The sequence below is a fragment of the Passer domesticus genome, chromosome 16 (genome assembly GCF_036417665.1).
Source record: "Passer domesticus isolate bPasDom1 chromosome 16, bPasDom1.hap1, whole genome shotgun sequence".
Classification (NCBI taxonomy): domain Eukaryota; kingdom Metazoa; phylum Chordata; class Aves; order Passeriformes; family Passeridae; genus Passer; species Passer domesticus.
This window is the reverse complement of record NC_087489.1, coordinates 1,866,665-1,893,434: the sequence shown is the minus strand read 5'-3', so window position 1 is coordinate 1,893,434 and position 26,770 is coordinate 1,866,665. Positions and strand designations below refer to the sequence as shown.

The window sequence follows — 26,770 nt, the reverse complement described above, 5'->3', positions numbered from 1 at the left end:
CCTTGCCACCAAGGGATGGCCAAGGAGACTGCAAAAGTCTGGGAGAGGAGCGTGCCCAAGAGCAGCCACCTCCCAGAGGGCCCGGCTCCCCTTTGCAGGATGGTGGAGAAAGGCCAGACCTCTGTGAGTCACTCCTGGGAGAGGTTTGTCCCCTGCTGGCTCAGGGTTTTACTTCCTATTTCCTCCTGACAGAGAAATACACCACGCATCTGAAGCCTTGTGTTCCACAATTGCGTTCCACCTGCTCGGGCTGCTCAGCAAAGACACGCCATCCCGGGATTTGGCCGCCATGGCGTTCCTCGTGGAGGTGAGCCTGAAGGCCAGCGCTGCCTCGCTGAGCTGCCTCCCGGCTCTCTGCACTCTCGTGGCCGCAGCTGCCTGGGACGCTGCCCGCGCCCGGTGCTGCTGCCTGGGCCCGGTCCTGTGAGGCTCTGGGCTCCTGCCGGCCGGCTGCCCCGTCACCGGCCTTGTGCCTTTCAGACCCTGGAGTGCCTCACCTTGAGTGAATGCCGTGACAGCGTCCTGGAGCTCATGTCCAAGAACCTGCAGAGCGAGTGCAGGGAGATGCGTCGCTTGGCACTCAGAGGCCTCGTGGTGCTCGGCACCAGTGTCTCGGTGAGAAGAGGGCAGCGGCTGAAGCCGTGCTGCTGCCGTGGGGCTGGGGAAGGCAGTCGCTTGGACTTGGCTGGCCTTTGGGTGCTGGGGCACCTGCTCCCAGCTCTCCCGCCTCCCGCTCCAGCTGCCCAAATGCCTTGGCACAGGCCTCTGGCCTCTGGGCCCTGTGGCAGCAGGGCGGCGTTTCCCACACTTGTGTTCCACACAGGCCATGAGAATGTGGAGCCTGCATGAAAGGCTCATGGAGCTCCTGCAGGAAAATGACAGCGACATGCTTAGGATGACCATGGTTCTTCTCAGCACTTTGTTCCTGTGCAATGGCACCCTGACAGCCAGCCCCCTCGCCCTGCAGCTGGCTGAGGCGCTCCTGCCACTCTTTGACAATGTAAGGCTCTGTGCCTCCTGCCACGGCCACCGGCTGCTGCCCACACACTTTGTGTCCTGTGCATTTTCAGGCCTGTGCTTAGGTGGCTCTGAAGCAGCCGATGCTGAGGTCTTCCTTCCTTTCACGCAGGCTGATAGCCAGGTGCAGTTGTGCTCCATGTACGTCTTCTGAGAGACTCTGCATTTTTTACCAGAAGAGGAAAAAAAGGCCCTGAAGTCACACGTGCGCCAGAGCCTGCTCCCACTCTCCTTCCACTGCCATGATGAGAACCAGTGTGTGGCAGAGGTGAGGACTCAGCGGCTGCTGCTGGCCCCTGGCAGGGGGCTCAGCCGCCTCCTGCTCTGGTGCCTCGCAGGCTGCAGCCTCCTCCTGGCCTTGGTACAGGGACGTGTGCGGGTCCTGTGCCCTGGGCTGTGGTGCCATCTCTGGGTCTCTGCTGCTCTCCAGGCCTACCGGGAAATGCTCCATTGTTCACCCACATTCCTGCACAGGAAGGATCTCCAACAGATGCTGTGGGTGGATCAGACCTGGAGGTTCGGTGAGGGCCTGGTAAGGACGGCCTGCAAGCCCCAGGCTCGGGCTGGAGAAGCCCCCTGACGGCGCTGCTCAGTGTGTGCGGCTGGCAGCTATGCCCCAGCCCAAGGCTGCAGCCAGGGGCCCCAGCCTGTGCCCCACACGCCGCTGCCGTCCCTAAGCCGCGCGGGCTCTGCTCCAGGCTCCTGTGGCACCGAGCCGGGTGCCGATGGAGCCCCGGCCCAGCTGGGCTGTGGAGTGGGGTGGCACCGCGGCTCCCCGGGCAGCAGCCGGCCCGCTGCCCCCTCCCGAGCCCGGCGCCAGCGGCTGCTGGCCGCCTCGCAGGGCTGTGCGGGCAGGGGAGGCCAGTGCTGGCGGCACAGAGAGCGCCCGGCACAGGGGCTGAGTCTGCACCACCGGCACCCTCCCGGCGCTCTCTCCAGCTGGCAGAGGACAGGAGCCGAGCGGCCGAGACCCTGCGCCATGCCCTGCAGTACCTGGCCAGCCCACAGGAGTCCCTGCGACAGGCGGCCATCACGTTCATCAGTGAGCCACGAGCCTGGGCTCCCCTTCCCCGGCCCGCTGCAGCTCGGCCCCAGCCCCGGCTGCTGCCCCAGCAGTGCCATTCTGCTCCAGCACAATGCGGAGCCCTGCCTGCCATCAGCGCTGCTGCCGCGCTCTGGCAGCCGTGCCCTTGGGCGGCAGCATGCGGCAAGGGCCCGGCCCGAGCCCTGCGGGGCCAGCAGGGCGTGTGGCCACAGGGCTGGCAGCGCCGCTGGCAGGCAGCTGTGCCGCTGGCGCCGTGACAGGCTCTGTGTTCTCAGGGATGGCCGGGCGGCACCTCAGGGGCCACAAGCCACAGCTCCGGCACATCTGTCAGGCTGAGTGAGGGAGAGGGCTGCCAGCCCCGGCTGCCGGGGGGAGCTGCAATCCCTGCCCCGGTGCCGAGGGCTCTGCTCCCTGTGTGGAGCAGGGCTGGGGTGGCCAGAGCACACGCTCTGATTTCAGGCCCTCGTGGGGCAATAGTGTCCAGTAGCTTCAGACCGATCCCCTTGCTCCCTGCTCCCTCCTGGACATGGCCAGAGCCGGCTGGCATGGCCCTGGCACAGGGGTCTCCTCGGGTCACCGCAGATCTGGGATCTGACCGTGGCTCTGTTACCCTCTCTCGCAGCCCTTGAAGACAAGGCAGAGGACATCAGCCTTTCCACCAGAAGCCTGGCTCTCGAAACGGCCTTTGTCCTCCAGGCTGTGGAGAGAGCTCCAGGCTTCATCTTGCAGAAGCTGCAAGATAATTCTGCAGGGCATGCAAGAAATGGCATTGTCTCAGGGGCCACAGCTGGCTGTGCTGCTGGAGGTCTAAGGAGAGCTGATTTGAGAGGCACTCTGTCTGCTGGGGCCATGTGAGCCAGGGGGGAACTTGTATTCTTTCAGATTGTTTTATACCTTCTTTTTTGTTCTTCTTTAGAAATTTAAAAATAGAATGTGTTCTAATAGCCAGACTCCCAGGAGCTTTCTTTGGTGACTAGCGTCTGCAGGGCACGGGGGAAGAGGGGAAAACGGGTCCTTGTGGCAAGCAAGCTGCCAGGTGTGCAGGGGGGAAGGGAAATGGCCAGAAGCCCCTTGGCCTTTGGTGGTTCTGCTGACGCCTTTCAGCTGAGGACAGGGCAGCTGGGCAGGGGCTGGAGCTGTGGGGATTCCTGCCAGACTGGTGCCTGGAGATGGCCACAAGCCCTCCTGCCCAGCCAGGCAACACCACCTGTGTCCTCCTGCCCGTGTGCTGCTGTCTGGATTGCTGAGGGCTCCGAGGTGCCTCTCGATCCGGCTCCTCTGGAGCTCCCTCGGGGCTGTGCTGCTGCCAGGCAGGTTGGCTGGGCTGGGGCAGACCCTGAGGGGATGACGGGGCAGTGGCAGGCTGTGAAGGGATGAGGTGCTGCAGAGGCCCTGACGGGGCAAGGCGATGGGAAGGCAGGAGGGCCCTGTGGGAGGGAGTGGGTGGCAGGAGACTCCGAGGGGACAGGAGGCCCCTGGGGGGCTGGGCTGGTGGGAAGCCCTGAGGAATTGGGTGTCAGAGGCCATAAGCAGCCCCCAGGCTGCTGCCTTGTTCCTGACAGCCGGCTGCTCTGGTGCTTGCCCAGAGAATCTCCCAGGCCTGGGGCAGAAGCCCTGGAGGCTGGGCCTCAGCAGGAGTGTGGGGACACTGCTGAGGTGCCCAGACTGCACTGGCTGGGCACAAGGAGGGCAAGGGGCCCTGCCAGGGCACAGTCACTGGGTGCTGCCAGGGCAGTGGGCAGAGCAGGGCTGGCAGGCAGCCCGGGCCCCTGCGGCTGCCCAGGCCATGGTGGTGAGGATGAGGCCCTCCTGACAGAGAGTTCTGGGCCCGCAGAGCTTCTGCCTCCATGGCAGGGGCAGCGATGTCTCCTCGAGCAGGGCTGCTGAGTCGCTGCTGCCAAAGTGGCTCTGGAAGCCACAGAAACAGCACCAGAGCACACAGGAACAGCAGCACCCTGAACGCCGGCACCTGCCCAGCGAGGCGTCTGCACCAGCCGCCATGCCAAAATGGGGGATACTGTGGGCAGCACTGCACATGGTTTAGCAGAAGGCTTCAGCAGGATCAGTCACAAGGGCTTTCTCTTGGCTTGCCAGCCTCACAGCAATGCTGGGCAGCTACAGCTACAACCTGTGCCTCTGACTGACTACAATGGATGTGCTCGTGGGCAGAGTTGCCTTCCACAGGCAGGCATCCCAAGGCAGTGGCATTGATGCCATCATGAGAGGGACACAAGGCTGCTCTGCAGCTGCCGTCCCCCTACTTCATTCAGGCACCTACAAAACACATGCATGAACTTCCAAAGCAAATCGTGGACTGGCTTGGAATAAAGAAAGCAGCAGCAGGCACTGAAGAAAAGCAGGCACTTGAGGCCGACATTCAGGGCTGGAGGGAAGCACTTTGGTATCTGCTGAGGACATGACCCGCTTCACGAGCTCAGGCTTTCCTGCTAGACGATCCTGCTTTACTCCTGCTGGAAGCCATTTCCTACCAATGCATGGCCTTCCATTGTTCCTCAATGGCTCAAGTCTGGTGAACCTGTGGGCAACAAGTCTGTCCTGTGTGAGTGTGACAGCAGAAAAGAGCAGGACATGGCTGCTTCCAGCACTTGTCATGGCCACTCCTTCAGGGGGCTGGCACCATCATCAGAGACACAGAACAGCTTCTCCTCCCAGAGTTATCCCTATCCTCTGCATTTCCCCACGTGTCTGCCTTGATGTTCACTGGGGACCTCCCTGTTTATGGCCTCCATTGCCATGGTCAGCCGGCAGCCAGTTGTGTTTGCACGTCAGCTGCCACAGGAAGACACACAGCAAGTGGAGGGTTGAATAGCAGAGGCTGGGCCAATTCTTTTTCTTTCAGAGTGCAAGAAAGACAGAAAAGCACAAGGAAACCTGACAGTGTTTTGGTGGAGTCTCTTTGTCCTGTGAAATTCAGAAGCTGTTGGTGTTTCTGTGCTACTGCTAAGCCCTTCCATGAAAAAATCATTCCAGGAAGGAACAACATCATCTGGCACATACCAAGTGTTGGCACCAGTTCCTCCAGGTGCTCCTACCAAGATCCCTGTAGGATGGAGCACAGCCCCTAATGCACGTTGGCCTTGGCTGCCCTCTAGCAGAGAAGCCCTCTCGAGGCACAGGTCTCTGGGGCAGGAGATGGGCACCAGCACTGCCAGGGCTCAGGGGGACTCTGCTTCAGTGGGGACTCTGGCACACCTGCTGATGACAGTGCTCCCCGGGCCCCAGGGCTCAGAGCAGCATTCGTGCCCTGGCCCACACCTTCCTCGTCTGTGTCACACAGCCACGCTTAGCACCAGTGTCACTGTGTCCTGTTCAGACTATGTCTCTGCCTTTCAAAGTCACTTTGCATTGGCATGTGGGACACTAAGATGTCATACATTGTGTCCAAAGTTTCTGTGAGACCCCAGTGGAACCAAACCCCCGCCCCTCTGTTCAGCTCTGAGGGGTGCAGATGTGGGTGCTGTTGGGAAAAGTATTGTTATGAATACATATTAGAATTGTGTTTTTGCAAATATTAAGATGGATTCTGTATGTATGCTAGAGTAACTTTGCTATAAGAATACAGGGCTTTTTTCTGTTAACTAAACCTAGACATAGTAGTGAAATAGCTGATATAGGATGCTTGTGTTAAATGGCCTGCTTGGTTGGGGTAGCATTCAATGAATGTATGATGGAGACCCCTGCTGCTGACATGCCAATTATCCGCTCCCACCGTCTGTAGAAAAAATGGACCAAAGCCCAAAGAGGAGGTGATAACAAGGGCAGACTAAAACCACAGCCACAAAATGCACATGCTCTGAAAAGGTGGCCCTGAGGAGGAGCCATGCTAAACAATTCTTGGAACAAATAAATTAGTTTGGGGACAAGTTTAAATATACGTATATGTTTATGAACATGCAGTAGGCTGATGCAATACAAAGGGTATGTAAACGATATCTTTGAAATGGCAGATGTGCTGTTGGCTGACTGCCAAGAACCCAGCTGCAAAACCTTTGCTTTATTTTCTTGGTCTCTTATTGTCCTTTCTTCAAATTTAAATTTTTACAGGAGAGTGAACCTCGTTTTTCACAATGGGGATGTGTAAAATGGGGCTTGGAGTGCTCAAATGCCTCATGAAAGCAACAAAAAGAACCCAACCACCACATTCCCCTCATGCCTGGGCTAGGGGTCCAGCAGCTCAAGTAGAAGAGTCCTCCAGGAGCTCAGGGGAGCAGCAGCCCTTGTGCTGATGCACAGCCTGTGGAGAAAAGGGTTGGTGGCCCAAATGTGTGCTTTGGAAAGCAGAGCTGGGTTCCTAAATCCCATTGGAAGTCTCTGTAACAGACCTGTGGTGGCTGAGGGATGGTCATGGAAAGGGTTTGCCAGCCTTGAACTGGACTTGTTGATCTTCTGAGCTCTGTTGTGTCTGGGAGCCTGTTCCTTTCCCCTTGCCCAAGGGCAGAGTGTTGCTGAGGGCTGGAGTTGGAGGCTGTGTGTGCCCCAAGAGCCGGTACCGTGGGGCTGCAGGTGCTCCTGGCAGCGTGGGCTTGTCTGAGCCGGGCCTTGTGCCTCTTTCAGGTGTCCCTGCTGCAGTCACAGCTGGCCCGAGACCGACAGCACCAGCAGAACTACACTGAGAGCTGTGCAAGGACCAGGCTGGAGCTGTGACACCTTCACCAGGAGCTGTCCTGCTCCTTTGCAGCTGTGCTGAAGGAGCCCAAAGCTGCTCTTGTGAAGCAGAGACTTGAAGCTGCATTGGTCTCTGAATCTTAACTTGGCAGTGACATCCTTGGGCCATCTGTCTCTGGAGAGACAGGTCTTACAGAAGGCAGGTGCAGCTCTTCTCTTCCACGCAGGATTTGTGCCCTGCTCAGAAGCCAATTCCTGTCAACTGGGGCACAAAAATCCTCCCTAGTACACAGATGAATACTGTGGAAGATGAGGGCAAAAAATACCTGCCAAAGCTTCTGCAAGCAGACCCATTTGGTTCTTGAAGATCTGTTCCTAGTGAGGAATCTGTGATGTAAACAGCAAGGCTTTTCATCTGCCTACAAGACCTAGTGATATATTGCCAAACAGAGAGTAGAGATAAAAAATGCACTTGTGGTTGTCTCAGTGTTCTTAATCTTTTCTATGAGCCTTAAACACTGGCATTTCTCTGTTGAAATTTGAAAAGCCCCTGAAACACCATTTTTCCTCCGCATCTGGCTGTTCTAAAGGAAAAGCTTGACTTCCCATGAATATCTGTAAGCACCAAGAGCCTTTTTGGGCTTTTTCTTCCATGTGCCCTTTGTCAGGGAAGACAGAAGAATTCCCGTGACTCAGGAACTAAGAGCATCCCTAAAGAGCCTGCAGGCCTTGAGAATGCTGAGCCTTCAAAACTGTCTGGAGCAGCAACTTTGAACTCCTGTTATGAGCCAGGTCCCTGCCCAGCAGCCCAGGAGGGCTCTGGGGACCCAGGGGAGGCAGGGCCAGTGCCAGGACCAGCAGAGAGCTGGGATGGGGGAAGAGCCAGGGAGGGCCCCTCCAACAGCCCCTGGAATGCTGCTCTTGGGACCATCACAAAAGCCATGGAATGTTGGGGCTTGCATCCTGGCAGCCATCACAAAGGCCATGGAATGTTGGGGCTTGCATCCTGGCAACAAGCAGCAGCTCCTGGCTATTGGGGTTTGGACCCTGGAGCTGTCAACAGCTCGTGAATTTTGGGGCTTGGACCTTGCAAAAGCCAACGGCACTTTGATATTGTGCTATTGACCCTGCAAAGGCCAAGAACCTTTGAATATTGGTGTTTACATCTTGCAAAGGCCAAGGGCCTTTGGTCACTGGGGTTTAGACCCTAGAAAGGCCAAGGGCCTTTGGATATCGGGGTTTGAACCCTGCAAAGGCCAAGGGCCTTTGGATCTTGGGGTTTGAACCCTGCCAAGGCCAAGGGCCTTTGGTCACTGGGGTTTAAGCCCTGCCAAGACCAAGGGCCTTTGGTCACTGGTATTTTCTCGCTTCTTGTGGAAGGGGCAGATGGAGACCCGGCGGGTGAGTGAGAAAGCCACTGCTCTCCTTGTGCCAAGGCCAGCAGGGGCCTGGGTGGGCCTGGGCTGTGCCTCGGGGAACAGTTCCCTTTGGCAATAGCAAGGGATTAACGGTTGGCTGTTGCAGAGCTGGCAGCAGCTTTGGTGCTTGCCCTGGGGACAGCCCTGGGAGGGAATAGGGGGCTCCTGGCCATCCCAGAGCACAGCCACATCTCCTCCTCTGTCCTTGTCCCACTGGAGGCCACAGGCACAAACAAGAGAGCAGTTTTCATTGCCTTCCCCTCACCCAAATTACAGTGTGTCCTCAGCACTTCCCAGAGTCAAGAATGGGTTTCTCCCAGACATCTCCCAGTGGCGCAGAGGAGGCCACAAGGATGACAGGAAGATGCTCCAAGGGCTGGAGCACGTTTGCCAAGGGAAACGGATGCAAGAGTTGGGGTTGTCCAGGCTGGAGAAGGTTCCAGGGTGACCTTAGAGCCCCTTGCAATGCATGAAAGGGCTGCAAGTGAGCTGGAGAGGGAATTAAGCCAGGGGCTTGCAGGGACAGGAGAAGGATTCTAAGCAAGACAGCTCAGGGATGGATGGGATGTTGGGAGGGAATTCTGCCCTCTGAGGGTGCTGAGGCCCTGGCACAGGCTGCCCAGAGAAGCTGTGGCTGCTCCTGGATCCCTGGGAGTGTTCATGGCCAGGTTGGATTGGGCTCTGGGCAACTCCCCTTCTGGTGTTCTTACAAGTAAAGAGACACCTTCCAGCATGTTTGTTTGTGCTGCTGTCAAAGTACTGGGCTGAAGATATTGCCAAGGAGGGGAGGAAGAGCTCAGCTGGAATTGCTGTGCTCTGGGATAGGCTGGGAAGCACTTAGAGGCAACTGCCTGAGGGGCAGCCATGCAGTCTGAGTGTGCTCTTCCCTGTGCCCTTGCAGGGAGCTCGAGGGCTTTCTCACCAGGGACGTTCCTCCAGAGCCCCTGAGGTGAGTAAAGTGCTGAGCTGGCTGGCATTTGGAAACTGCTTCTCCATGAATGGACACTGGCTCTTGTGGGATCAGAAGAGGCATCTCAGTGCTACTTTGCAAGAGGAACAGAATACCTGACTAACAGCTGGATGTGGGCTTTCAGGTGCTGGTAGACAACCGTGACAGCATGGCCAATTCCAACATCTGCACCGACAATCCTGGGAACATCCTCTCAACTCAGACATCCACTGACAAACAGTATCCCTGTCAATTGGTTCGGGAAGCTACAGAGAATTGTGTGCGCATGTGGCAACAATTTGATCAAATGGAGGAGAGTACCCAGAGGATCAGAGGCCAATACCAGCTCATAGACACTCTGCTAGAAGAAATCAGAAGGTGAGCATTTCCTCCTCCCCCTCCTGTGTTCCAGAGGCAATCTGCTTCCAGGTCTGGGAGGTCAGAGGTGTCCTAGGTGAAGAAATCACCTGCCTACCATGTGTAGGCCTCAGTGTGGCCCTTGAGCCTCATCCTGTCTGGGTTTTTCATGCTCTACTGTGACTCCCTAGGCTGTCTGGGAGATGCAGAGCCATGTTGAAATAGAAGACTCCTTCTTCTCACTGTCTTGCTTCCCTGAATTCTGTTCTTTGTGCACCCCTGCCCAGCCCCTGCTTCTCACTGAAGGAAGGCAAATTCCTGCCTTCCTTTCCCTTTGTCCCTGGAGGATTTCCTTGGGAGGGAAAGAGCAAGGTCTTCCTTAGCCCACTGCTCCCAGCTCCATCCTGGAGTGCTGAGAATGGCATTGCTGACTCTTCAGGCCTCTTGGTTCTTCTGACTGAGCCTTGTCTCTGCAGTGACTGTGCAAACCTTGAGAAGTCCAGGGAAATGCTGCTGCAATGCACTGGAATCCCGGAGCCAGGAGCCTTGCGTCTGCACCAGCAGAACACCAAACAGCGGAAGGAAGCGTCAGCCCAGGAGGAAAAGGCAGAGCAGCAGGACTGGATGGAGGTTGGTTTTGGAAATGACACTGGTTTTCCCTTGGAAACTTCTCTTGCTCCTTCTTGTGCAGTGGAGGACTTGGCTGCACTCAAGGGAGAAGAGCCATCATTGCAGAGCCAGCTGGAAGTCAAGAGGCAGACGTTGGAGGACTTGCAGCTTCAGAGGGATCTGCTGGAGCAAGAGGGATGATGTTAGCACGGCTCTGAACACCTTATTGCTAGGCAGCTCCTGTGAGAGTGGGAGTTTCGGCAGCCAGATCAGCCCAGATGCTGTTTCTGGCAGTAGAAGACAGGCACACTGCTGTGCACACCTGGCTCAAGATGGCACACGCATTCCTCAGCCAGGGATATGCATGTTCATCAGCAAAGTGTTGCATGATTTGGCAAATTGTCTTGCTTTGGGCAGCCACAGAGCCTCTAATACAGGGAAGAGAGCAGGGGAAGGGTCTGGAGCACAGATGTGACCAGGAGTGACTGAGGGAGCTGGTGGGCTCAGCCTGGAGAAAAGGAGGCTCAGGGGGCACCTTCTTGCTCTCTACAACTCCCTGTGACAGGAAGCTGCAGTGAGGTGAGGGTCAGGCTCTGCTTCCAGGGAACAAGGGCCAGGAGAAGGGGAAAGAGCCCCAAGCTGTGCCAGAGCAGGTTTGGATTGGGTGTTACAGAATAGCTGCAAGAGAAGGCTTTGTTTCTGATGGTCTCTGTCAGGCAGTCTCAGGTCTGGGCAATGTGGTAGGTGTGGCAAATGAACAGCAGAGGTTGTGCTTTGGCCACATCAGCCAGACGTCCATCAGTCACTAAATGTCTGCCCAGCACAAGAGCTGTTTCCCTTCCAAGCATCCTCTCCTTGCAGAGTGGCTTTGAATATGCTTGGAGGTGGGTTTTGTTCCTGAAAGAGGAAATGCTGCATATTCTCCCTTCACTCACAAACGAAAATTGTCTTCCCCAGTCTCCCTGAAAATGTCCATCACTGAAATAGATCCAGAGGGAAATTTTGTTAGCCAAGTGGCAGTTGTGGAAGATGTTTTTGTAAGAAAACATGGAGTTTGGAATAGGGATGTTTGTTGGGAAGGAGCAGTCTGGGCCCAGGCAAGGCAGCAGGGCCTGACACAGCACTTCCAAGGTAACAGTGCCAGGGGCTTCTGGCAGCCCAGGCTATCAGATCTGCATAGGGCAGATGCTGTGAAACTTGGAGCCCAGAGCACAGGTGCTCCTTGTCCTCTGGCTGCCTGCGAGGTGGCGCTGGCTGGCTCTGCACAGGGCTCCCGAGGAAGGGCTCCAGCTGTACCTTGTCCCACTTGCAGGTTTCCCAGGAGGAAGAGCCATCGAGCTGCTCTCTGGAGCAGCTGAGCTGGGAATCCTCTGACCAAGGGCACGCAGCAACCCAGGCATGGAGAGAGGAGGAGCTGCTGGGCCAGAAGGCTGAGCTTGAGGGCCGACTGGCAGCCACAGAGTGGCTCCAACAAGACCTTTCCAGGCAGCTGGCAGAGACCAGGTAAAGGCAGGAGCTGAGCCTTTTCAGATGTTTTTACATGCCATGGACAGAATATGGAAGAATCTCAAGAAGAAAAAAGCCACAATGTGAAGGTTATTTTTCGGCCACCTAAAGCCAGCAAAGCTCTTGTGAGCATTGGGATCCTCTTTGTGCTGCTGAGCAACTCCTGTGGGAAGTCAAAAGCAATCCAGCCAGCCCTGAACTGAGCAGTAGTTAAACCATGCAGATGCTGAGTGAAACCTCAAGTTTCTCTTAGATTTGGCTCCTTCTTCTGGGCATTCTGGGCATCCCTTGTTCCTTTCTGAGTAGCTTGACATGATCCTGATCTTCAGAACTGAAGCTTCACCTTCAGCATTCCAGGCTCTTCCCTTGGCACGCTGGGAGTAGCACGCTGCCATTCAGGGTGAAGCCAGAGGCTCCTGCTGAAAATCTTGAGCCATTTCTGCTTCCCAGCACACTCTTGAGAAGCGTGGGACAGGACCTGGAGCTGGTTAGAGAACAGGAGGGAAAGCTCTTTGGAATTCTCAACAGCCTCTGGGGATTCTTGCTGATTGTTGATGGGCAGCCAGCTGCCAAACCGGCCAAGGTCCCTTTGGATGGTCCCTCTCACTCTGTCAGGAAGGACAAGTCCCTTGGGCTACTGCCTGCATGGCCAGTAACACTAAAATAAAGGCAGCAGGTCTACTCCATGACCTTGCAAGAGTTGAAACTGCAATCTCTGCATTCAGGAAGTTGTCATTGAGACAAAGATATTTGCCGATTTTTTACAAGTGCTGCCATGACCATGAGATTTTACTGTCATGCAAATAGTTCTGAAGCCTCTTAAATGCCGGGTGTCTGGAAGATGATGTGCCTTAATGTCCATTATCAAGAACAGTAAAAGTCAGGATTCAGCCAGGACAAGAGTCTGTTGTGTCCCCCCAGCAGAGCAGCTTGGAAGTGCTGATGGGAGAAGGGCTGTGAGCAGGGGCTGGGCTTTTGCTCGTCGCTCCAGCCTGTTTGGGCACAGCTAGCCAGTGTCATAGGTCAGGAACAGCAACGGAAGGTTTGGCTGTGGAGGCCAAGTTGGGCTGGGCAGTCTGTGCTGTGCCAGGCCATAAGGGAGGCCTGGGCAGTCCCTCAGAGGGCCTGCTCTCTCTTGAAATGGCACAGATGTGCCTTCTCTGGACCAGTTTCCAGGTGACCCATTTTCCATACTCAGGTGTGGGGATCTTGAGCCACGTCATCCTGGAATATCCAGCTGTGGCTGTCTGGAGCAAGCAACTCATGTCTCTCCATATTTGCAACTTGCAGGTCAGCAAAGGAGAGCCTGGAATCCAAGCTGTTTGCTGCTCAGCAGCAGATAGATCAGCTGGACATGAGCAGGAAGCGTGTGGAGGCAGAGCTGCAAGCTGAGCTGCAGAAAGCTAACAGAGAAGTCCAGGCAGCACAGAGGAGGCACAAGGCAGAGCTGCAAGGCCTCAAAAAGGAAATTAATCTCGTCCTTGCCCATAGAGAGGCTCTACAAAAGCAGGTGAGTGAAGGAGCACTGGCACTGCAGACATGCAGTGAGGGGTCTGTGGCCTTCTTGCTTTTCCATGGCAGAGCAGCGGCTGCAGGGGGGAGCCCTGGGGCTGTCTCGTGCTCTGGGGGCTCCATGGCAGCTGCTCTGAAGGACACTCAGTGCTCTGCTGAATGTCAGCTGCTGCTCTGGACAGCTGGGCTCGTCCACTGCCCTGTTGGCCAGCAACCATCAGCATGGATTCCTGCTGGCCTCTTCTTGCTAGCCTTGGTTTGGCAGGTGCTTTTTCCGGTGCCCTTGGTGGTGGGCCACTTAGAGACTGGAACAAGTTGGCCATATCCTTTGTGAATCTGGGGCTCTCAGGACAGGGGGAAATGCAGAGTTGTCCTTTACCTTTGCTCACAGCCTGTGCTGTGGCTGACAGTGACAAGCTGTGCCCGTGGCCTCTGACTGCTTTGTTCTGTTTGACTGGAGGTGGCAGAGTTGACATCTCAGCTGGCAGCCTGCCGAGAGTGCCAGGAAAAGACTGTGCACAGAGCCCAGCAAGATGTGAGGGAGGCCCAGCAAGAGTCCAGGCAGAAGCTCTCGGAGGTTGAGCATGTCCAGAAGCTGCTGGAGGAGGCAGAACATCGGAACAAGGAGCTGCAAGCACATCTGGACTACTTGGAGAGCAAATGGATCCAGTGGGAAGAAGTGGCACAGCAGAATTCAGAATTGCAGGCTTCCATCAATGCCCTAGAGCGGGAAAAAGCCAGGTAAATGAAAGCCTGTGGGACTCTGGATTGTGGTGAATGGATTCCCTCTTTGCCATCTTTGCACCTGCCAGGGGCTCTGGCAGCATTTCCCAAGTGGCAGATTCTGAACTCTCCGTGCAGACACGTCCCATTGCCTGGATGTTGTCTTTCATTTTATTTTTTTCTAAGTGTTCAGTTAGAGTTTTTCTGAAGTCAAAGGCTTTTGGGGTAGCCCATTCCCTCTAGTGGTAAATGTGTTATATAGGTGGGTGTGTTGACACTGCCCGAGCTGCATTGGAAGGAGTTGGATGCATCCATCAGCTCCACCTTGGGTCCTGTAACTTGAAGCCTTTGGGATCTGGATCAGCCTGGCATCTGATGCTGTTTCTGGGCAGAACCATCTTAAGGCCCTGATTGCTGATCTAGGCCAGACTGCCCTCGGAGGCAGCCCAGAAACAAGAATGTCTCTGCTGCATCATTCCTCATCAAATGTGCCCCGGTGCCTGGAGGGAGTCAAGCAGGGTCCCTGCCACCCTGCACAGTCCCAGGCATTTCTGACTGTGCAAAGAATGCAAGAAACAGGAGCAAGGTATGGGGGGCTCCTCCAGCTGATCAAGTCCTGCCTGGCTTCAGTGCCACAGGATTCTTCTTCCAAGAAGAAGACAAAGGAAAGGCATGCTGCTCCTGCTTGCCTCGAACCTTCTGCATCTTCCATCAGGTTGTGCTCCAAGCCTCTGTTGCCACTTTGGCTTTTCTTTCTCCAGCTGAAAGTAGGATGGGTGCTGGTAAATCTTAGGGAACTTGCCAGAGATCCCCTGGCTGTAGGGTGCTGCTCCTCCTACGTGGATGTGCAAGATGGGGGAAGGAAATGTCTCTTCCATGCTGACCAAAGCTCCCTGCCTTGGAGCCTGGTTAGTCAGAAGAAAATTGTTGCTCTCCCCTAATGTCTTCATTGCAAGACTTTGTTAGGTTTGTATTCATATTGCCATCTCAATAGGAAGGTAGGGCATGTAGGCAGGAACTGCCTGTTCTTTCAGGGACAAAAGCAGAGTAGGCACATGCTGGGCTGGGACTGCAGGGGAAACAAACAGCCAAGTTGTTTAGATAAACCTCATCAGACAGAGCAGCACCACCTGAGGTGGTGCCAGTCCTAAGAGTTCATAAAATGTGATATCATATAGTAATGAGTTGTTTGCTTCCCTTCTAGGCTGATTCTGACTGTGGAGGAAAAGAACCTGTGCCTTAGAACACTGGAAGAACAGAACATGGTGCTGAAAAATTCTGTATCTCAGTGTCAATCTGCTCTTCAGGAGACAGAGCAGCTCTATTCTGAGCATAGAAGAGAATTGATGGCGCTCAACACCCGGGTAAGCTGCGCACTGGCATCCACTTCTCCAGGGACACACAGCAGCACCTCTGCCTTGGAGTCCCCAACCACTTTCCCCTCCCAGCAGCATCCACAGCTGCCCTGTTCTGCCCGGGGCTGCTGCTGCACCCTGAGGCCAAGGCTGGATCTGGTGTCTGCTGCAGAAGATCTCCCCCATCCTCTCCTGGGTCCCATCAGGAGATCTGGCAGGAGAAGCAGCAGCAGACTCCTCTGGAGCTTCTCTGTCCCTCTCTTAGCAGTGTTGTCCCACACAGAGTTGGTGCCTGTGCCGGGCACTGAGCAATGTGGGGACACAGCCGTGGCTGTGGCAGGCTGGGCAGGGTACTCCCAGCACAGCCAGCACAGCCAGTTCAGAGCTGCAGCCCAAGGATGCCCATTGCCTCCCTTTCCCTGTTTTGTCTCCATTGGTCTCCATTGCAATCCTTGCTTCTGTGCCATCAGTTCTTGGCTTGAAGAAATTTCTCCTTTGTTGTTCACCCTACTGGCCACGCAATGGCCTCAGGCGCAGCCCTGTCCCTGAGGCTCTGTGCATCCATCTTCCAGGCCTGGGCCCTGCTGGAGGCAGTGAGGGAGAAGGCAGCTTGCCAAGAAACTCGAGAGAAGCAGCTGGCAACTGAGGCGTCTGAGCTGTGTGTGAGGCTCCAGAGCTCTGAGGAAAGAGCAGAGGCCATGGCAACACAGTGTAAGGCCATGGAGCTGGAGCTGCAGAAGACACAGGCTGAGAGAGACAATCTCAGGGCTCGCAATCAGGAGCTGCTGAAACAGCTGGAGCAATGTGAGAAAGGTAGAGCTTCACCTCTCCCACCCACTGCCCCATGCTGTCTCACCCCTGGGGATCTCTGATCCCATGCAGAGGAAAACCGCACTGCCCTGAAATGGCAGAGAGGGAGAAAAACAACCAGCAGGAGATTTATCCATCCAAGTGCCAGTGAAAGCTTTCTCTTGAGAAAGATGCTGTGGCTGGCAGTGCCATCTGGCTGTGCTGGGGCTGATCCCGTGCACAGCTGGTGCCTTTCAGGTGCCGTGTCTGTGCTGAGGAGCTGTAGCTGGATGCCTCAGCTCCATTGCCCCAATCTCCAGGCCCTGCCAGAGCCTCCAGGCTATTGGCCTCTCTGGAGCAGGGCTGCACAGGCATCCCCTCTCCTTTGTATGTCTTGGATTGATCACTCTGCTATTCCTCTCAACCTTGTCCCTTTCATTCCTGCTTTTTTTCCCTGGTGGGAAGTTGCCTTAATTTCTGCAGCTTTGGAGCCTTTGTGGGCTTAAAGCCTGGCAAACACAGGCAGGTAGCGAAGACAGTGCTGTTGTCACTGCAGGATGCACATCAGTTTGCCTTTGCTTTGCTTGTCCCCTTCTCCTCTCCCCTTCCCTGCTGCAGAGTGGGTGCAGGCAGAAGCCATGCACATCTCTCGCCAAATTCTCCTGGACAAAGAAGCCACGGAAAGGCAGGAAGAGGCTGTGACTCTTCGTCAGGAAGTGGCATCTCTGAAGAGGAAATTGGAAAACCTGGAGAAGGAAAGGAAGGATGTGCTGGTGAGATTGGCAGATGCTACAAAAAGCTCTTTCCTGGCTATGTTTGGACCTTGTGTTAGTAGTTCTAAGGAGTACTTTTTCCTTTTTAAAACTTCTAATTGCATCCTTCTGAATAAGGAGGAAAAGATGTTGTAGTCATGTAAAATCCAGTTAATGCTGAGGGTGCTACATTTCCTCCATGCTGGGCTTCTGTGCCCAAGAAGCTTTAGTTCTCAATGTCCTCACTGTCTCTGTTGACATTGCATGGTTTGGGGAATTCCCGGTGTCCAAACCCATGTTCGGATTTCTAAATATCTGGAAAGAGAGGGGAGAGTCCCAAGTTTGCTGTTGATAGAGAGGTGTTTGGCCTTGGCCATCTGAGAGCAGCCAGTGGGGAGAGAAGAGAGGAAAGCCAAATGCTGATCCACATCAGGACGTGTGCCTGCAAGGGCACAACTCATCCTGAGTGGCAGCAGTGAATGACAGACTGATGTGGCCATTGCTGCTCCCAGAGAGGGCAGTGGGGCTCTCGGGGATGGAGCCATGGAAACTCTGCACAGGAGAGGTGGAAAACCACTCCTGTCAGCCCAGCCCCAGGAAAGGAAAGGATGGGGCTGTTTGCTCTTCCCTTCCTCCCTGATGGAGAGCACATCCTCCTGGCACTGCCTGAATCCTGCTTAGCGTGGACTTGAAATCCTGGCTGCAGTTCTGGCAGCTCCTCCCCAGAGGAGCACTGGAGTGGAGCTGCAAGAGGTCAGGGAAGGGCAGAAAGGAAGCTGGGACGGGCTGAGCCAGCTGGGAAAGATGCAGCATCACCAGGGGGCCCAGCAAAGGTCTGCAGCATCCCGAGGGGCAGAGAGAGAGAGAGAGAGGGGCAGCCTGTGCCTGCCCCTGCAGCTGGAGTCCAGATCTGGTATGAACAGCAAACTGAGAGAGGGAATGAGTGACCCTTTTTCTCCCTGTTTTGGCAGCATGAACAGGAATTGTACCAGCAGCACATGAGATACCTGGAAAAGGAGAATGAAATGCCTGCACCTGAGATGCCAAATGATGAGGAAAATACTCAAGAATTGGAAGTGGAGAGGGAAGACATGCCAGAGGAGTTGGAGCATGGGGCTGCTGCTTTGAAGAAATTAAGAGACAACACTCAAGTACTGAGTGCTGCACTGAACAAGAGTGACATTGCCAAAGGGGCTCTGAAGAAACGCTTGGACATCCTGAAAGGAAAGATCCAGGCAGGCAGAGGCATTGGCTTTCAGTCCAGTCCAGTGTCCCTGAATTATTCCAGTGGTGTTTCCCATGAAGAGGTGGGTTTCTGTCCCTGTCACTGCAGGCCTGCTTGGGTAAAGCAGCCCGGGCTGCAGCAGGCAGCCTTGTCTGTCTGCCTGGCTCCAGCCAGAGACCACTGACTGCCTGTTTCCTGGCATGCCTGGAATGAACAATCCAGCTCTGGAGCTTGCTGTTCAAATCAGCTCCAGGCCAAAAGCTGTGGCATGGGCAGCTGCTTCTCCTGTGCCAGTGCTAGGGGAGGCAACCCATGGGGGTTTGGATTGGGTGTGGGAAGTAATGGAGCAGGTGATTGGAGTGATGGACTAAAGTGAGTTGAGTTTTGGATCAATGGCTGAAAATCAGTTACACTCCTGGTGCTCAGAGTACATTGTATCTGCAACTGTGGAAGAGGCAGTGTTTTTGGGTGACAACACAGAGTTTGGAGTAGGGATGTTTGTTGGGAAGGAGCAGTCTGGGCCCAGGTAAGGCAGCAGGGCCTAACACAGCACTTCCAAGGTAACAGTGCCAGGGGCTTCTGGCAGCCCAGGCTATCAGATCTGCATAGGGCAGATGTTGTGAAACTTGGAGCCCAGAGCACAGGTGCTCCTTGTCCTCTGGCTGCCTGCGAGGTGGCGCTGGCTGGCTCTGCACAGGGCTCCCGAGGAAGGGCTCCAGCTGTACCTTGTCCCACTTGCAGGTTTCCCAGGAGGAGGAGTCATCGAGCTGGTCTCTGGAGCAGCTCAGCTGGGAATCCTCTGACCAAGGGCACGCAGCAGCCCAGGCATGCAGAGAGGAGGAGCTGCTGGGCCAGAAGGCTGAGCTTGAGGGCCGACTGGCAGCCACAGAGTGGCTCCAACAAGACCTTTCCAGGCAGCTGGCAGAGACCAGGTAAAGGCAGGAGCTGAGCCTTTTCAGATGTTTTTACATGCCGTGGACAGAATATGGAAGAATCTCAAGAAGAAAAAAGCCACAATGTGAAGGTTATTTTTCTGACGACTAAAGCCAGCAAAGCTCTTGTGAGCCTTGGGTTCCTCTTCGTGCTGCTGAGCAACTCCTGTGGGAAGTCAAAAGCAATCCAGCCAGCCCTGAACTGAGCAGTAGTTAAACCATGCAGATGCTGAGTGAAACCTCAAGTTTCTCTTGGGTTTGGCTCCTTCTTCTGGGCATTCTGGGCATCCCTTGTTCCTTTCTGAGTAGCTTGACATGATCCTGATCTTCAGAACTGAAGCTTCACCTTCAGCATTCCAGGCTCTTCCCTTGGCACGCTGGGAGTAGCACGCTGCCATTCAGGGTGAAGCCAGAGGCTCCTGCTGAAAATCTTGAGCCATTTCTGCTTCCCAGCACACTCTTGACAAGCGTGGGACAGGACCTGGAGCTAGTTAGAGAACAGCAGGGAAAGCTCTTTGGAATTCTCAACAGCCTCTGGGGATTCTTGCTGATTGTTGATGGGCAGCCAGCTGCCAAACCGGCCAAGGTCCCTTTGGATGGTCCCTCTCACTCTGCCAGGAAGGACAAGTCCCTTGGGCTACTGCCTGCGTGGCCAGCAACACTAAAATAAAGGCAGCAGGTCTACTCCATGACCTTGCAGGAGTTGAAACTGCAGTCTCTGCATTTAGGAAGTTGTCATTCAGACAAAGATATTTGCCGATTTTTTACAAGTGCTGCCATGACCATGAGATTTTACTGTCATGCAAATAGTTCTGAAGCCTCTTAAATGCCGGGTGTCTGGAAGATGATGTGCCTTCATATCCATTATCAAGAACAGTAAAAAGTCAGGATTCAGCCAGGACAAGAGTCTGTTGTGTCCCCCAGCAGAGCAGCTTGGAAGTGCTGATGGGAGAAGGGCTGTGAGCAGGGGCTGGGCTTTTGCTCGTCGCTCCAGCCTGTTTGGGCACAGCTAGCCAGTGTCATAGGTCAGGAACAGCAACGGAAGGTTTGGCTGTGGAGGCCAAGTTGGGCTGGGCAGTCTGTGCTGTGCCAGGCCATAAGGGAGGCCTGGGCAGTCCCTCAGAGGGCCCTGCTCTCTCTTGAAATGGCACAGATGTGCCTTCTCTGGACCAGTTTCCAGGTGTCCCATTTTCCATACTCAGGTGTGGGGATATTGAGCCACGTCATCCTGGAATATCCAGCAGTGGGTGTCTGGAGCAAGCAACTCATGTCTCTCTGTATTTGCAACTTGTAGGTCAGCAAAGGAGAGCCTGCAATCCAGGCTGTTTGCTGCTCAGCAGCAGATAGATCAGCTGGAGATGAGCAGGAAGCGTGTGGAGGCAGAGCTGCAAGCTGAGCTGCAGGAAGCTCGCAGTGAAGTCCAGGCAGCACAGAGGAGGCACAAGGAAGAGCTGCAAGGCCTCAAAAAGGAAATTAATCTCGTCCTTGCCCATAGAGAGGCTCTACAAAAGCAGGTGAGTGAAGGAGCACTGGCACTGCAGACATGCAGTGAGGGGTCTGTGGCCTTCTTGCTTTTCCATGGCAGAGTAGCAGCTGCAGGGGGGAGCCCTGGGGCTGTCTCGTGCGCTGGGGGCTCCATGGCAGCTGCTCTGAAGGACACTCAGTGCTCTGCTGAATGTCAGCTGCTGCTCTGGACAGCTGGGCTCGTCCTCTGCCCTGTTGGCCAGCAACCATCAGCATGGATTCCTGCTGGCCTCTTCTTGCTAGCCTTGGTTTGGCAGGTGCTTTTTCCGGTGCCCTTGGTGGTGGGCCACTTAGAGACTGAAACAAGTTGGCCATATCCTTTGTGAATCTGGGGCTCTCAGGACAGGGGGAAATGCAGAGTTGTCCTCTGCATTTGCTCACAGCCTGTGCTGTGGCTGACAGTGACAAGCTGTGGCTGTGGCCTCTGACTGCTTTGTTCTGTTTGACTGGAGGTGGCAGAGTTGACATCTCAGCTGGCAGCCTGCCGAGAGTGCCAGGAAAAGACTGTGCAGAGAGCCCAGCAAGATGTGAGGGAGGCCCAGCAAGAGTCCAGGCAGAAGCTCTCAGAGGTTGAGCATGTCCAGAAGCTGCTGGAGGAGGCAGAACATCGGAACAAGGAGCTGCAAGTGCATCCTGAGTATTTGGAGAGCAAATGGATCCAGTGGGAAGAAATGGCACGGCAGAATTCAGAATTGCAGGCTTCCGTCAATGCCCTAGAGAGGGAAAAAGCCAGGTAAATGAAAGCCTGTGGGACTCTGGATTGTGGTGAATGGATTCCCTCTTTGCCATCTTTGCACCTGCCAGGGGCTCTGGCTGCATTTCCCAAGTGGCAGATTCTGAACTCTCCATGCAGACACGTCCCATTGCCTGGATGTTGTCTTTCATTTTATTTTTTTCTAAGTGTTCAGTTAGAGTTTTTCTGAAGTGAAAGGCTTTTGGGGTAGCCCATTCCCTCTAGTGGTAAATGTGTTATATAGGTGGGTGTGTTGACACTGCCCGAGCTGCATTGGAAGGAGTTGGATGCATCCATCAGCTCCACCTTGGGTCCTGTAACTTGAAGCCTTTGGGATCTGGATCAGCCTGGCATCTGATGCTGTTTCTGGGCAGAACCATCTTAAGGCCCTGATTGCTGATCTAGGCCAGACTGCCCTCGGAGGCAGCCCAGAAACAAGAATGTCTCTGCTGCATCATTCCTCATCAAATGTGCCCCGGTGCCTGGAGGGAGTCAAGCAGGGTCCCTGCCACCCTGCACAGTCCCAGGCATTTCTGACTGTGCAAAGAATGCAAGAAACAGGAGCAAGGTATGGGGGGCTCCTCCAGCTGATCAAGTCCTGCCTGGCTTCAGTGCCACAGGATTCTTCTTCCAAGAAGAAGACAAAGGAAAGGCAGGCTGCTCCTGCTTGCCTCGAACCTTCTGCATCTTCCATCAGGTTGTGCTCCAAGCCTCTGTTGCCACTTTGGCTTTTCTTTCTCCAGCTGAAAGTAGGATGGGTGCTGGTAAATCTTAGGGAACTTGCCAGAGATCCCCTGGCTGTAGGGTGCTGCTCCTCCTACGTGGATGTGCAAGATGGGGGAAGGAAATGTCTCTTCCATGCTGACCAAAGCTCCCTGCCTTGGAGCCTGGTTAGTCAGAAGAAAATTGTTGCTCTCCCCTAATGTCTTCATTGCAAGACTTTGTTAGGTTTGTATTCACATTGCCATCTCAATAGGAAGGTAGGGCATGTAGGCAGGAACTGCCTGTTCTTTCAGGGACAAAAGCAGAGTAGGCACATGCTGGGCTGGGACTGCAGGGGAAACAAACTGCCAAGTTGTTTAGATAAACCTCATCAGACAGAGCAGCACCACCTGAGGTGGTGCCAGTCCTAAGAGTTCATAAAATGTGATATCATATAGTAATGAGTTGTTTGCTTCCCTTCTAGGCTGATTCTGACTGTGGAGGAAAAGAACCTGTGCCTTAGAACACTGGAAGAACAGAACATGGTGCTGAAAAATTCTGTATCTCAGTGTCAATCTGCTCTTCAGGAGACAGAGCAGCTCTATTCTGAGCATAGAAGAGAATTGATGGCGCTCAACACCCGGGTAAGCTGCGCACTGGCATCCACTTCTCCAGGGACACACAGCAGCACCTCTGCCTTGGAGTCCCCAACCACTTTCCCCTCCCAGCAGCATCCACAGCTGCCCTGTTCTGCCCGGGGCTGCTGCTGCACCCTGAGGCCAAGGCTGGATCTGCTGTCTGCTGCAGAAGATTTCCCCCATCCTCTCCTGGGTCCCATCAGGAGATCTGGCAGGAGAAGCAGCAGCAGACTCCTCTGGAGCTTCTCTGTCCCTCTCTTAGCAGTGTTGTCCCACACAGAGTTGGTGCCTGTGCCGGACTCTGAGCAATGTGGGGACACAGCCATGGCTGTGGCAGGCTGGGCAGGGCACTTCCAGCACAGCCAGTTCAGAGCTGCAGCCCAAGGATGCCCATTGCCTCCACTTCCCTGTTTTGTCTCTATTGGTCTCCATTGCAATCCTTGCTTCTGTGCCATCAGTTCTTGGCTTGAAGAAATTTCTCCTTTGTTGTTCACCCTACTGGCCACGCAATGGCCTCAGGCGCAGCCCTGTCCCTGAGGCTCTGTGCATCCATCTTCCAGGCCTGGGCCCTGCTGGAGGCAGTGAGGGAGAAGGCAGCTTGCCAAGAATCTCGAGAGAAGCAGCTGGCAACTGAGGAGTCTGAGCTGTGTGTGAGCCTCCAGAGCTCTGAGGAAAGAGCAGAGGCCATTGCCTCACAGTGTCAGGCCATGGAGCTGGAGCTGAGGAAGAGACAGGCTGAGAGAGACAATCTCAGGGCTCGCAATAAGGAGCTGCTGAAACAGCTGGAGCAAAGTGAGCAAGGCACAGCTTCACCTCTCCCACCCAGTGCCCCATGCTGTCTCACCCCTGGGGATCTCTGATCCCATGCAGAGGAAAACCGCACTGCCCTGAAATGGCAGAGAGGGAGAAAAACAACCAGCAGGAGATTTATCCATCCAAGTGCCAGTGAAAGCTTTCTCTTGAGAAAGATGCTGTGGCTGGCAGTGCCATCTGGCTGTGCTGGGGCTGATCCCGTGCACAGCTGGTGCCTTTCAGGTGCCGTGTCTGTGCTGAGGAGCTGTAGCTGATGCCTCAGCTCCATTGCCCCAATCTCCAGGCCCTGCCAGAGCCTCCAGGCTATTGGCCTCTCTGGAGCAGGGCTGCACAGGCATCCCCTCTCCTTTGTATGTCTTGGATTGATCACTCTGCAGAAGGCCAAGAGCAAACACACGTTCCTATCCCTCTCAACCTTGCCCCTTTCATTCCTGCTTTTTTTCTCTGGTGGGAAGTTGTCTTAATTTCTGTCAGCTTTGGAGCCTTTGTGGTGTAGGGCCTGGCAAACACAGGCCGCTAGAGAAGACAGTGCTGTTGTCTCTGCAGGATGCACATCAGTTTACTTTTCTTTTCCCTTCCTCCTTTCCCTTCCCTCCTGCAGCAATGTTGAGGGCAGAACACCTGAAAATCTCTCTGGAATGTTCCCAGAAGAAAGACACCATTGCCCAAAAGGAAGAGGATGTGATTCTTCGTCACTCTCTGCAGAAGAAACTGGAAAACCTGGAGAAGGAAAGGAACCATGTTCAGGTTGGCAGATGCCACAAAGGGCCATTTCTCAGCTATGTTTGGACCTTGTGTTAGTAGTTCTAAGGAGCACCTTTTTCCCGTTCAACTTTTCTAATTGCATCCTTCTGAATAAGGAGGAAAAGATGTTGTAGTCATGGCAAAGGCAGTTAATGCTGAGGGTGCTACATTTCCTCCATGCTGGGCTTCTGTGCCCAAGAAGCTTTAGTTCTCAATGTCCTCACTGTCTCTGTTGACATTGCATGGTTTGGGGAATTCCCGGTGTCCAAGCCCATGTTTGGATTTCTAAATATCTGGAAAGAGAGGGGAGAGTCACAAGTTTGCTGTTCACAGAAAGGTGTTTGGCCTTGGCCATCTGAGAGCAGCCAGTGGGGAGAGAAGAGAGGAAAGCCAAGTGCTGATCCACATCAGGACGTGTGCCTGCAAGGGCACAACTCGTCCTGAGTGGCAGCAGAGAATGACAGACTGATCTGGCCCTTGCTGCTCCCAGAGAGGGCAGTGGGGCTCTCGGGGATGGAGCCATGGAACCTCTGCACAGGAGAGGTGGAAAACCACTCCTGTCAGCCCAGCCCCAGGGAAGGAAAGGCTGGGAATGTTTGCTCTTCCCTTCCTCCCTTGTGGAGAGCACATCCTCCTGGCACTGCCTGAATCCTGCTTAGCGTGGACTTGAAATCCTGGCTGCAGTTCTGGCAGCTCCTCCCCAAAGGAGCACTGGAGTGGAGCTGCAAGAGGTCAGGGAAGGGCAGAAAGGAAGCTGGGACGGGCTGAGCCAGCTGGGAAAGATGCAGCAACACCAGGGGGCCCAGCAAAGGTCTGCAGCACCCCGAGGGGCAGAGAGAGAGAGAGGGGCAGCCTGTGCCTGCCCCTGCAGCAGGAGTCCAGATCTGGTATGAAAAGCAAACTGAGAGGGAATGAGTGACCCTTTTTCTCCCTGTTTTGGCAGCATGAACAGGAATTGTACCAGCAGCACATGAGATATCTGGAAAAGGAGAATGAAATGCATGAAGCTAACATGCAAAGTCAAAAGGAACAAATGCAACAACTGGACACTGAAAAGGAAACCAAGCTGGCGGAGTGGGAGCATGGGGCTGCTGCTTTGCAGAAATGGAGGGAGTATGCTCAGATACTGAGTGCTGCACTGAACAAGAGTGAAATTGCCAAAGGGGCTCTGAAGAAGCGCTTGGACATCCTGAAAGGAAATATCCAGGCAGGCAGAGGCATTGACTTTCAGTCCAGTCCAGTGCCCCTGAATTATTCCAGTGGTGTTTCCCATGAAGAGGTGGGTCTCTGTCCCTGTCAGTGCAGGCCTGCTTGGGTAAAGTAGCCCGGGCTGCAGCAGGCAGCCTTGTCTGTCTGCCTGGCTCCAGCCAGAGACCACTGACTGCCTGATTGTTTCCTGGCACGCCTGGAATGACCAATCCAGCTCTGGAGCTTGCTGTTCAAATCAGCTCCAGGCCAAAAGCTGGGCACAGGGAGCTGCTTCTCCTGTACCCATGCAAAGAGCTGCAACACGTGGAGGTTTGGGTTTGGTGTGGGAAGTAATGGAGCAGGTGATTGGAGTGATGGACTAAAGTGAGTTGAGTTTTGGATCAATGGCTGGAAATCAGTTACACTCCTGGTGCTCAGAGTAAATTGTATCTGCAACTGTGGAAGGGGCAGTGTTTTTGGGTGACAACACAGAATTTGGAGTAGGGATGTTTGTTGGGAAGGAGCAGTCTGGGCCCAGGCAAGGCAGCAGGGCCTGACACAGCACTTCCAAGGTAACAGTGCCAGAGGCTTCTGGCAGCCCAGGCTATCAGATCTGCATAGGGCAGATGCTGTGAAACTTGGAGCCCAGAGCACAGGTGCTCCTTGTCCTCTGGCTGCCTGCGAGGTGGCGCTGGCTGGCTCTGCACAGGGCTCCCAAGGAAGGGCTCCAGCTGTACCTTGTCCCACTTGCAGGTTTCCCAGGAGGAGGATTCATCAAGCTGGTCTCTGGAGCAGCTGAGCTGGGAATCCTCTGACCAAGGGCACGCAGCAGCCCAGGCATGCAGAGAGGAGGAGCTGCTGGGCCAGAAGGCTGAGCTTGAGGGCCGACTGGCAGCCACAGAGTGGCTCCAACAAGACCTTTCCAGGCAGCTGGCAGAGACCAGGTAAAGGCAGGGAGCTGAGCCTTTTCAAATGTTTTTACATGCCGTGGACAGAATATGGAAGCGTCTCTAGAAGAAAAAAGCCACAATGTTAAGGTTATTTTTCTGACGAAAAAAGCCAGCAAAGCTCTTGTGAGCCTTGGGCTCCTCTTTGTGCTGCTGAGCACACTCCTGTGGGAAGTCAAAAGCAATCCACCCAGCCCTGAACTGAGCAGTAGTAAAACCATGCAGATGCTGAGTGAAACCTCAAGTTTCTCTTGGGTTTGGCTCCTTCTTCTGGGCATTCTGGGCATCCCTTGTTCCTTTCTGAGTAGCTTGACATGATCCTGATCTTCAGAACTGAAGCTTCACCTTCAGCATTCCAGGCTCTTCCCTTGGCACGCTGGGAGTAGCACGCTGCCATTCAGGGTGAAGCCAGAGGCTCCTGCTGAAAATCTTGAGCCATTTCTGCTTCCCAGCACACTCTTGACAAGCGTGGGACAGGACCTGGAGCTAGTTAGAGAACAGCAGGGAAAGCTCTTTGGAATTCTCAACAGCCTCTGGGGATTCTTGCTGATTGTTGATGGGCAGCCAGCTGCCAAACCGGCCAAGGTCCCTTTGGATGGTCCCTCTCACTCTGCCAGGAAGGACAAGTCCCTTGGGCTACTGCCTGCGTGGCCAGCAACACTAAAA

The 26,770-nt window shown here is 54.7% G+C and overlaps 2 protein-coding genes across 5 annotated transcripts in view; both read left to right on the top strand.

Annotated features, from left to right (window-relative positions):
• Nucleotides 1-26,770, top strand: part of LOC135282166 (uncharacterized) — a 59,347-nt gene that overhangs the window by 10,120 nt on the left and 22,457 nt on the right. The window contains exon 7 of one of the 4 annotated variants that reach the window (XM_064391718.1): nucleotides 6,638-6,655. The exons of the other annotated variants lie outside the window; for them this stretch is intronic. The gene's annotated coding sequence lies outside the window, so the exon portion shown is untranslated. Of the gene's footprint in view, nucleotides 1-6,637; nucleotides 6,656-26,770 lie in introns of those variants that run through there. 4 annotated transcript variants of the gene reach the window in all.
• LOC135282279 (rootletin-like) overlaps nucleotides 7,737-26,770 on the top strand; it is a 38,156-nt gene continuing 19,122 nt past the window's right edge. Inside the window, exons 1-5 of the mRNA XM_064391910.1 lie at nucleotides 7,737-8,089; nucleotides 9,008-9,055; nucleotides 9,201-9,433; nucleotides 9,889-10,042; nucleotides 25,911-26,101. Of these exons, the coding sequence (XP_064247980.1) occupies nucleotides 8,075-8,089; nucleotides 9,008-9,055; nucleotides 9,201-9,433; nucleotides 9,889-10,042; nucleotides 25,911-26,101 (641 nt within the window). The 5' untranslated portion in view covers nucleotides 7,737-8,074. The remainder of the gene's footprint in view (nucleotides 8,090-9,007; nucleotides 9,056-9,200; nucleotides 9,434-9,888; nucleotides 10,043-25,910; nucleotides 26,102-26,770) is intronic.